Genomic DNA, 12,359 nt, shown 5'->3' with positions numbered 1-12,359 from the left:
TTTCTGCCGTCAGAGCGCTCGAGAGCGCAGTGAGACAAAATGGCGACAGGAGCCCACAAAGCGTATGTCGTACTTGAAATGCACTCACATCAGTCAGTCATAACAGTGCAACGACACTTCAGGACGAAGTTCAACAAAGATCCACCAACTGCTAACTCCATTCGGCGATGGTATGCGCAGTTTAAAGCTTCTGGATGCCTCTGTAAGGGGAAATCAACGGGTCGGCCTGCAGTGAGCGAAGAAACGGTTGAACGCGTGCGGGCAAGTTTCACGCGTAGCCCGCGGAAAATTGGCTCATGCCACAACTGGAGACCGACAGCGCCGACTTCATCTTTCAACAGGATGGTGCTCCACCGCACTTCCATCATGATGTTCGGCATTTCTTAAACAGGAGATTGGAAAACCGATGGATCGGTCGTGGTGGAGATCATGATCAGCAATTCGTGTCATGGCCTCCACGCTCTCCCGACTTAACCCCATGCGATTTCTTTCTGTGGGGTTGGCCGGCCGCGGTGGTCTAGCGGTTCTGGCGCTGCAGTCCGGAACCGCGGGACTGCTACGGTCGCAGGTTCGAATCCTGCCTCGGGCATGGGTGTGTGTGATGTCCTTAGGTTAGTTAGATTTAAGTAGTTCTAAGTTCTAGGGGACTTATGACCTAAGATGTTGAGTCCCATAGTGCTCAGAGCCATTTGAACCATTTTGAATCTGTGGGGTTATGTGAAAGATTCAGTGTTTAAACCTCCTCTACCAAGAAACGTGCCAGAACTGCGAGCTCGCATCAACGATGCTTTCGAACTCATTGATGGGGACATGCTGCGCCGAGTGTGGGAGGAACTTGATTATCGGCTTGATGTCTGCCGAGTCACTAAAGGGGCACATATCGAACATTTGTGAATGCCTAAAAAAACTTTTTGAGTTTTTGCATGTGTGTGCAAAGCATTGTGAAAATATCTCAAATAATAAAGTTATTGTAGAGCTGTGAAATCGCTTCAATCATTTGTAATAACCCTGTACTTTTGAGAATGCAGTATATTTCAGCCAAACACTTATTGGTGTCGATGGTCCAGCAATTAAATAAAATATAGGTTGAATAACAGGGAAACAATAGATTCATACAGCACGTAATTAGTTGTGAATAACACCATTGCTCGTGAGGCATTCACTTCTAAACGCACACTACGTCTTCGCTGCAGAAGCCACAGCACTCCGAAGTATCTCTACCTCTGACGATCACGCGCAAACTGCTCCACTCCGGGTCTTTCGCGCGACTGTGCGTCCGCCGCGCCGTCCAGCACTTTCCGTGTCCTGTCCCGTCTTGTCCAGCACTCCCCTTGTCCAGTGCCGTCCCGCCCAGCACTCCCCATGTCCAGAGTCGTACTCCCCAGGACTACCCCTGTGTCCTCTCTGGAATCTCACTTCCATCCAGTCTCCCCATTCACGAGCGCTGTCATTGGATAGAGCGCTCTCCGCCATGTCTTTATGCAAACGCACAGTCACACACACATAATAAAACGTATTCGAAACACTGGATTTACATTTAAATACTTGAAATTAACCGGCCGGGGTGGCCGAGCGGTTCTCGGTCGCAGGTTCCAATCCTGCCTCGGGCATGGATGTATCTGATGTCCTTAGGTTAGTTAGGTTTAAGTAGTTCTAAGTTCTAGGCGACTGATGACCTCAGAAGTTAAGTCCCTTAGTGCTCAGAGGCATTTCAACCATTTTTTGGAAATTAAATAAATATTCCTACGGCTATACCACAAACACGCTCTAACACACATTATTAAATACATAAACAATTAAATAAACATATATCAAATGAAAAGAAGCAAAAGGTAGGCCAGGAGCCTAATGTCTCTGTGCTTTCTAAAACACAGTAAATATTTAACCAATTTCTTAATGAATAGTATATATCGGATATAAACAAAGACATAGATGAATAAATATATTAATTAGCATGCTGCTGCCGTCTTATCGTGTAACTGTGAAGTACTTATGGCCTGACGCGATTGATAGTAATCGGCCACTTTGACCTCCAATAACTCATGCACTATTCAAGTTACATGCCTGTAATTCCTACCATTTTAGGTTTACACTAATAGCTTTCTAAAGACACGTAGATCGACGAACTCGGATGAACCGTTTAGATTTTGGAAATTCGTTGCTGGGTGTTACTTGTATAATTTATCGTCAAATACTAAACTTTAAACTACACTGCTGGCCATTAAAATTGCTACACCACGACGATGACGTGGTACAGGCGCGAAATTTAACCGACAGGAAGAACATGCTGTGATATGCAAATTATTAGCTTTTCAGAGCATTCACACAAGGTTGGCGCCGGTGGCGACACGTACAACGTGCTGACATGAGGAAAGTTTCGAACCGATTTCTCATACACAAACAGCAGGTGACCGACGTTCCCTGGTGAAACATTGTTGAGATGCCTCGTGTAAATGCGTACCATCACATTTTCGACTTTGATAAAGGTCGGATAGTAGCCTATCGCGATTGCGCTCGCGTTGCTCGAGATCCAATGACTGTGAGCAGAATATAGAATCGGTGGGTTCAGGAGGGTAATACGAAACGCCGTGCTGGATCCCAACGGCCTCGTATCACTAGGACTCGAGATGACAGGCATCTTATCCGCGTGGCTGGAACGGATCGTGCAGCCACGTCTCGATCCCTGAGTCAACAGATGGGGACGTTTGCAAGACAACAACCATCTGCACGAACAGTTCGACGACGTTTGCAGCAGCATGGACTATCAGCTCGGAGACGGCTGCCGTTACCCTTGACGCTGCATCACAGACAGGAGCGCCTGCGATGGTGTACTCGATGGCGAACCTGGGTGCACGAATGGCAAAACGTAACGTTTTCGGATGAAACCAGGTTCTGTTTACAGCATCATTATGGTCGCATCCGTGTTTGGCGACATCGCGGTGAACACACATTGGAAGCGTGTATTCCTCATCGTCATACTGGGGTATGATCCAGCGTGATGGTATGGGGTGCCATTGGTTACACGTCTCGGTCACCTCTTGTTCGCACTGACGTCACTTTGAACAGTGGACGTTACATTTCAGATGTGTTACGACCCGTGGCTCTACCCTTCATTCGATCCCTGCGAAACCCTACATTTCAGCAGGATAATGCACGACCGCATGTTGCAGGTCCTGTACGGGCCTTCCTGGATACAGAAAATGTTCGACTGCTGCCCTGGCCAGCACATTCTCCAGATCTTTCACCAATTGAAAACGTCTTTTCAATGGTGACCGAACAACTAGCTTGTCACAATACGCCAGTCTTTACTGTTGATGAACTGAGATATCGTGTTGAGATATCGTGTTGTGCATGGGCAGCTGTACCTGTACACGCCATCCGAGCGTACTGATTTCTGAGGATCTATCCACCCAAACTGCATGAAAATGTTATCACATGTCAGTTCTAGTATAATATATTTGTCCAAGGAATACCCGTTTATCATCTGCATTTCTTCTTGGTGTAGCAATTTTAATGGTCAGTAGTGTAATAAAGATATTGAAAATCTGATTACACATCAGATTCGTCGTGCAAATAAGTTTAATGTGCATGTTTTTTTTAAGGTATCATGATTCATCTCGCTACTAGTAATTTCTATAGCAACTGTGAAATGTCTGCCATTAAAGTTTCACAAAGTCCGCTATCTTTGGTACTCCCAGCGTGTCTCCTTCATCCACACAGCGTCACAATGGAATTCCCAACCAAGCAGATGGACCATGTGCTGGGGCTACCTCACTCGTCCGGCTAACGATCGGCGCCATGTGTTTGCTGCGGGCCCATGCGGCTATGCCACCTCCGAAATTAGGATATTTTCAGGGCGCCACAATTCGCCCGTTACCTCGCACCCCAGACCAGGGGCGGGCAGGAATCCTGCACGTGTGTGGTGCACTTGCACACGTGCAGTTAACAGGTGTTCTGCGTGCACACAGGGGCAAGCTGCCCACCCGCTTCCCTCCCCTCCCCACCATACCTTCTGTCCAGTCCTTCCTCTGTAATGCGTTTTGTTTTTCTAGCTTGCTTTATTGAATGATGGAATAAGGTTAGCAGGAGTGCTTGAAATAAATCATGGTTTGAAAGAGTACCTATTAACTACGATAAGTTTTATTTAATTATCACAGGTGGAGTTTACAATACGTTTAATATCTGGAACAAAATTTCTGCATACAGACAAATGGAAACAGTTACGTAAATTTTCATCACTTATGTTTGCTCTTAACCGAGGCTTATTAATTCAGCAAATGATTATCCCAGCTCTCACTATATTAAGCGCAATTTTATAGCTTGCACGTACTGCTGGGCTATTATTGTTATCGTCCTAAAAAATTGAAAACAGTGCTCGATAAAATGTTAAATCAGTTAGATGAGAGGCATGACGAGAGAAAGTCGCAGATCTCTCGTGACAACGGCAACTAGGACAGATGCATCTAATATCGTCAGGTCGCTCTTCTTAAGCTCAGTCAGTTTCCCCATCCGCTCAGAATCCGACAATAAATTGTACTCGTCCTTGTGAAATTTATTATAATGGCCTTCAATACTAAACTTCCACTGACCAGCGAGAATACTGCCACATATTATACATTTAGAATTTTCACGTTTCTGCACAAAGGAAAAATGATTGTCCCATTCCTATTTAAAATATAGAAAATCTCCACTTCTCCGTTTCCTCGATTCACTCTGCATTTTCCGGTTCTTGAAGTACAACGTTCAGTACGTAGTGGTCGCTTCGCATCAACGTCCGCAGCTTAGCCTGGAACTACACTGCCGCAACCTGCCGGCTGTCGTCACTGCCCCGTTTGACGACTGCACGCGAGCAGCACACGTGCAGCGCTGTGCGCTCACGAGCCGCGTGCAACGTTTGCCCGCCCCTGCCCTACACTCTTATAGCTGCCACCTGATTTCTGTACAAATTGTAAATAGTCTTTCGCTCCCTGTATTTTACTCCCGTCACCATCAGAATTTGAAAGAGAGTATTCCAGTGAACATTGTCAAACGCTTTCTCTAAACCTACAGTTGCTATGAAAGCAGGTTTACCTTTCCGTAATCTACCTTCTAAGGTAAGTCGTAGGGTCAGTACTGCCTTGCGTGTTCCTACATTTCTACAGATCTTCCTCGAGGTCGGCTTCTACCAGTTTCTGCATTCATCTATAAGGAATTCGTTTTAGTATTTTGCAACCGTGGATTATTAAACTGGTAGTTCGATAATTTTAACATCTGCCAGCACTAGCTTTCTTTGGAGTTATTATATTCTTCCTTACGCTGAGGGTATTTCGTCTGTCTCATACATCTTGCTCACCAGATGGAAGAGTTTTGTCATGGCTGGCTCTCCCAAGGCTGTGAAAGTTCTAATGCAATGTTGTTTACTCCCAGGGCTTTGTTTTGACTTTGGTCTTTCAGAGCTCTGTCAAATTCTTCACGCAGTATCATATCTCCCATCTCATCTTCATCTACATTGTTTTCCATTTCCATAATATTGCCTTCAAGTACATCACTCTTGTATGGACGCTCTACACACTCCTTTCACCATTCTGCTTTTCCTTCTTTGCTTGGGACTGGTTTTCCACCTAAGCTCTCGATATTCATACAGGTGGTTCTCTTTTCTCCAACGGTCTCTTTTATTTTCCTGTAGGCGTCATCTATCGTACCCGCTAGTGATGTATGCTTCAACATCCTTAAATTTGTCCTCTAGCCACTCCCGCTTAGTTCATTTTTGAGACGTTTGTATTCATTTTTGCTTGCTTCATTTGCTGAATTTTTATATATATCTGCTTTCAGTATCTCCATCTATAAAGTCACAATTTTAAATACATCAAAATCTTATGATACACGAAATATTAATTGACTGATGGTACGAAACATCGATGGAATTCTAAATTATAGTCTCATCTCATCACATGTATGGCTAATCAACTGTGGCATGTCAACAAATCGAAAATCAGCATCTACCGAACTCATGTCATATTGATCTTATTCTTATAGATTCGCGTTATAAGGAGCCATTCGAATGCGCAGAAACAGAGGAAAATATTTTAAACGAAATGTTGTCTCGCAGACAAACTGAAGCGCCAAAGCCTTAGATCCAGTCCCTACGAATCCAGTGAAGCCATTTTACAGTACACTCTTGGAGCCTGCAGTGAAAATCATTACTTCAGGAGTCCCGGTAACTCTGTGATTCATAAAACTCCTTTTCCTGCGCTAATCGCAAGTCGTAGGTACCGTCACCTTTTACTGCATTTCATGGAATTTGGTTGGTCTTCTAGTGTAGAGTTTCTCATGAAATACAGTTTACACTGCATGTCGACATATGTAGTCTTTTGCATAACTGTTTGTAAATTCCTGTCTTTCCACCATCCCTGGAATGTCCTATGGCTTCATTCCAGTTCTTTCCTCTGGAGTCTCCAGCACCGTTAAATAGAATTCCAACAGCATTAACCACGCCCATTAACACAACCAAGGGTTTCACTGCTAAGTCCTAGAAGACTGGTCCCTTGCGGATAGGCTTTCAGGCTTTAATTCAGTATTCTGCCACGTCAACAACACCAACCGAAGTAAGTTATCTGCAGGCATTCGTATTTCCTGCGGGCAGCGATGACAAAATTAACAAGCCGGCCACCAGAGTCACTGCAGTCGACTGGTATCCACACTGGGTTGCCCTGTGTCCATTGAGACTGGTGTATGCAAAAGCCGTGTGCTCTATGATGGGCAGGGCATCTCTCTATCTGAGCCAAGACACTTCGCTGCAATCTCAGCTCAGTTTATAATGCGCTGCACACATTTTGCTACCACATTTGGATTTCTCTCTTAGTGGTGGTTTCGGACAGTTCTCACATGGTTACGATGAAGTGCGAGAGCTGTTTTTGCGTTTTCTATGCATTCGACGAAACTACACTATTGTGAATTTATTGGTAAATTAATTGCGCTTCTGTTTGTCACATTCTCTAAAAGTGTTTCTGTATATATCTGTAGACATTTCAAACATGCACCTATTACAGCTGACAAGGGAACATCCCCATTGCACCCCCCTCAGATTTGGTTATAAGTTGGCACAGTGGCTAGGCCTTGAAAAACTGAACACAGATCAATCGAGAAAACAGGAAGAAGTTGTGTGGAACTATGAAAAAAAAGCAAAATATACAAAGTGAGTAGTCCATGCACAGGACAGGCAACATCAAGGCTAACGTCAGCTCAGGAGCGCCGTGGTCCCGCGGCTAGCGTGAGCAGCTGCCGACCGAGAGGTCCTTGGTTCAAGTCTTCCCTCAAGTGAAAAGTTTAATTTTTTATTTTCAGACAATTATTATCTGTCCGTCCGATGCGATCACTTTTTTTTTGGGAGTGGTTATCACGTCCACAAGAAAACCTAAATCGGGCAAAGTAGAAGAATCTTTTTACCCATTCGCCAAGTGTACAAGGTGGGTCGACAACATATTCATGTAATGTGACGCACATGCCGTCACCAGTGTCGAATAGAACACATCAGATGTGTTTTCCTGTGGAGGAATCGGTTGACCTATGACCTTGCGATCAAATGTTTTCGGTTGCCATTGGAGAGGCACGTACTTTCGTCTACTAATCGCACGGTTTGCGGTGCGGTCGCAAAACACAGACACTAAACTTATTACAGTGAACAGAGACGTCAATGAACGAACGGACAGATCATAACTTTGCGAAAATAAAAAAAGTAAAATTTTCACTCGAGGGAAGACTTGAACCAAGGACTTCTTAATCCGCAGCTGCTCACGCTAACCACGGGACCACGGCGCTCCTGGGCTCTCATTAGCCTTGACGTTGCCTATCTTGCACATGGACTACTCAGTTTGTATATTTTGCTTATTTTTTCATAGTTCCACACAACATCTTCCTGTTTCCTCGATTGATCTGTGTTCAGTTTTTCAAGATCTATCCACTGTGCCAACTTATAACTAAATCTGTGGGGGGGGGGGGGGGGGGGTGCGATGGGGAGGTTCCCTTGTGAGTAGCGACTCATAGATTGTTCGGCTGCATCTGAATGTCTCCTGTATTGATTTTCACTCAGCCATATGTAGCAATTAGTTCTACCGCCAGTCTCTGCTTAAAAACTACATTTACTGTTGCAGCTTCAAAAAGTACCATATACGCCTGGGAGGCATCCACATGACGGAGAACGATGATACCACCATCTGGACCGCCGAAGCCACCTGGGCCAGGGCACATCCAGAATTCAACGCGTTTGGGAAATCAATCAATGATGTGGCTGTTATCTTCCTGCCTAAGGATGCTCCTTTGAGCAGTGAGTGGTGCAAAGTAGAAAATAACACAGCCTTCTTGCTTTATGGGGCGCGAGCGAGCGTCTATATATATATATATATATATATATATATATATATATATATATATATATATATATATATATGTGTGTGTGTGTGTGTGTGTGGGAGGGAGAAAGAAAGAGAGAGAGAGAGTCCGGCAGTTACTAAATGTCAGTCATGTGATGAAACACTGGTGCATTTACATTTCTTTCAGTTCTTGATTCATTTAATGAATTGTTCTTATGTTAACAGAATCTTCCATCGGTTCTTGGTAGAACAACATTATAATAAGTGAAAAGCACCAGTTTGCTTTTGTTCTACAATATTACTTTTATTTTTGTTAACCGGTTTTCGGCTTACTAGGCCATCTTCAGACATTTAGTGAGTAGTTACCAAAGAAGTTACAATGTTTGCAAACAACATTGGAAGAGATGTAACACGTCTAGACTGAAGCAGAAACATACAGTAAGTAACATCTTTGACAGAGTGGTGGTAATGCAATGAAAAAGTAAAAAATTGAACAATAAATAAACAAAAATGGAGTAGACAGGAAAAACTTTAACACGAAATAGGGACAGCATGCCTATATAATAGTTTCTATTAATAAAAAGACTAATAAAATAAAATAAAATAAGTACTTGACGAGGCTACATCAGGAGGTATAAAACATGGGGAGTGATACACAAACCAGTTAAAAGAAGAAGCAATTATCAATGAAGCTACATGATACATAAGGAACTTACACAATATCAGTAAGATAAACAGAAATAAATAAATGTAGGAAAATGAAGGTAAGTCGAAAACCGGTAAACGAAAATAAAAGTAATATTGTATAACAGAAGCAAACTGGTGCTTTTCATTTATCATAATTGTTCTGATATTTACTACACAAGTTATCTGATGGTATGGCGTTGTCACGTTACTTATTTGTCGTGATCTGATTCAGCATCAGCACTTTCTTGTCTCCAAGACATGTGGCCATGTGCCACCAAGTCCATGGAGGGAACGGGGGTCGGTAGGCCATTAAGGCCCCCCCCCCCACCCTCACATCAAGCGGCGCCCCCACTAGGTAGCCAAATCAGGATTTCCGAAAAAATTTGGCGGCTATGATTGCATTACTGAGTCCCAAAAATTCGTTTTAGGACTGGATCACCAGACGCAATGGTAAATTTCATTCGAAGCTATATATCATTCACCGTGGAATATTGGAACGGGTGGGTAGCATATTTCTCTCTCTCTCTCTCTTTCTCTGAGTCATCGGTCTCCTGACTGCTTGATGCGGCCCTCCATGAATTCCTCACCTGTGACAGTCTTTTCATCTCACAGCAGCACTTGCAACCCAAGTTCTCAATTATTTGCTGGATGGTATTCCTCTCTCTGTTTTCCCCTCAGTTTTTATCCTCTACTGCTCGCTCTACTACCATGGAAGTTATTGCTTGATGTCTTAACAGGTGTCCTATCATACTGTCTCTTCTTCTTGTCAGTGCTTTCCGTATATGGACCTCCTCATTCCTTATCAGTCCACCTAATTTTAAACATTCTTCTGTACCACCACATCTCAAATGCTTCGATTCTTTCCTGTTCCGGTTTTTCCACAGACCATGTTCCACTACCATACAGTGCCGTGCTCCAAACGCACATTCTCAGGAATTTCTTCCTCAAATTAGGACCTACGTTTGATAGTAGTAGATTTCTTTTGGTCAGAAATGCACTTTTTGGCAGTGCTAGTCTACTTTTTATGTCGTCTTTCCTCTGTTAATCATAGCTAATTTTGCTGCCTAGGTAGTGTAACTCCTTAACTTCATCTAAATTGTGATTCCCAGTTCTGATTCTAAGTTTCTCGCTGTCTTCATTCCTCCTACTACTGTTTCTTCTGTCTACCCTCAGTCCATATTCTGTACTCATTAAGCTGTTCTCCTAGCGAGGCGGCGCAGTGGTTAGCTCACTGGACTCGCATTCGGGAGGACGACGGTTCAAATCTGCGTCCGGCCATCCTGGTTTGGCTTTTTTGTGATTTCCCTAAAATCACTTGAGGCAAATGCCGGGATGGTTCCTTTGATAGTTCACGGCCGATTCCCCCCCCCCCCCCCAATCCTTCCCTAATCCCAGCTTGTGCTCCGTCTCTAATGACCTCGTTGTTGACGGGACGTTAGATACTAATCTCCTCCTCCTCCTCCATTAAGTTGTTCATTCCATTCGACAGATCGTGTAATTCTTCTTCGTCCGCAGCTCGTGGTCGTGCGGTAGCGTTCTCGCTTCCTACGCCCGGGTTCCCGGGTGCGATTCCCGGCGGGGTCAGGGATTTTCTCTGCCTCGTGATACTGGGTGTTGTGTGATGTCCTTAGGTTAGTTAGGTTTAAGTAGTTCTAAGTTCTAGGGGACTGATGACCATAGATGTTAAGTCCCATAGTGCTCAGAGCCATTTGAATTCTTCTTCACGATCACTGAGGATGGCAATGTCATCAGTGAATCTTATCACTGATATCCTCTCACCTTGAATTCTAATCCGACTCTTGAAACTTCTGCCGCGCAGGGTAGCCGCGCCGTCTTGGGCGCCTTGTCACGGTTCGCGCGGCTAGCCCCGTCGGATGTTCGACTCCTCCCTCGAGCTTGGCTGCATGTATTGTCCTTAATGTAAGTTAGATTAAGGGGCTCCGGAACGCCCTATACTTGCAATGTTAAAATAACGCTTATAAATTACATCTTTCCTCACAAAGTATTTGAGGTAGGAAGTTGAACTTTTTACAGATTATTTATTGGAATATGGGCTACAACTTAACACAGGGATTTTACAAAATTTTAGTTCAGTTATTAAAGATGATTTTTTTTCAATTGTAATGAAAATTCACAAAATTTTTTTGCAATTTTTTATTTATATATTCAAAAATATACAGTTTTTTGGAAAAAGGCTGTGTTAAATTATGCAGAAGGTACTGTGTAACATTTACTGAAAGTTTGAAACAAATATGTTTGGAAGATCCTTAGAAAACGTGTAATTAGTATGAGAAAATAAAAGTTTTGGGAATCGAGCGACAAAGATTGGATTAACTTTTTAGTGCATTCCAGGTCCATAGGATGGATTATCTTCATCCTCTGCAAACTCCTCCTCCAGCTTCCTCTTGTTCCTCCTCCTGTTTACTCTTGCTTGTATTTCTAGACTCTTTACAGCCCTGTCTGCAGCCCGAAGGCGTTCCTTGTCTAAAGCAAGCATCGCTCCTACCATGTTAGAACCTATCTTCATTCCCATATTTCTAAATACCTTGGCTTTCCAACATTTCTCCTTTTCTTAAAAGCCTTCAGAGGATTTCTAATAACTTTACTTTTACTCATTATTATACTTCAACAAAACAGAGACTCAAGAAACACAATTAATTACGAATATTTTCGAGATAACGACAGAGTAAATAAACATGAAACAATCGACAATCACACCAGCGATATATATTGAACCATCACAGGTTAGCCACGACACATACTTTATCTCACATCACTAAAATGTACCTGATGAACACGGACGTTAATAATAACACCATTTGACAGCAGTTTAACAGCGCCACAGTGGGTCACGCCCATGTAGAACACATTTCAAAAAAAAATTTAAAAATAGTTGCAGTCTTCGGAATTGAATAAATTATATATCTATTAAAAGGTAATAGTCTGCAGATTCAGAAAACGCAAAAAAGTAAAAATTGAACTTTTGATGATTTTGAGCCTTTCCGGAGCCCCTTAAGTAGTGCATAAGCTTAGGGATCGATGACCTTAGTAGTTTGGTCCCATAAGACCTTACCACGTATCCTGAAACTTCCTTTAATTTCAGTCGTTGTTTCTTCGGGGTATACATTGAACAGTAGGGGCGAAAGATTATATGCTTGTCTTACGCCCTTTTCAATCTGAACACTTCATTCTAGGTGTGCCAGTCTTATTGTTCCCTTTTGGTTGTTGTACATGTTGTATATTACCCATCATTCCCCGTAGATTACCCCTATTCTTATTATAATTTCGAACATCTCACATAATTGTTCATTGTTGAACGCTTTT

The 12,359-nt window shown here is 43.1% G+C and overlaps 1 protein-coding gene across 1 annotated transcript in view; it reads left to right on the top strand.

Moving 5' to 3' along the window:
• The first annotated feature begins 8,166 nt into the window (after positions 1–8,166).
• The window catches only part of LOC126212738 (ankyrin-3-like), a 160,289-nt gene continuing 156,096 nt past the window's right edge, over positions 8,167–12,359 (top strand). The window contains exon 1 of the mRNA XM_049940148.1: positions 8,167–8,302. Within this exon, the coding sequence (XP_049796105.1) occupies positions 8,167–8,302 (136 nt within the window). The remainder of the gene's footprint in view (positions 8,303–12,359) is intronic.

Source organism: Schistocerca nitens, chromosome 11 (assembly GCF_023898315.1).
Source record: "Schistocerca nitens isolate TAMUIC-IGC-003100 chromosome 11, iqSchNite1.1, whole genome shotgun sequence".
NCBI lineage: Eukaryota > Metazoa > Arthropoda > Insecta > Orthoptera > Acrididae > Schistocerca > Schistocerca nitens.
The sequence above is the reverse complement of the archived record's forward strand: the minus strand, read 5'-3'. Positions and strand labels throughout refer to the sequence as shown.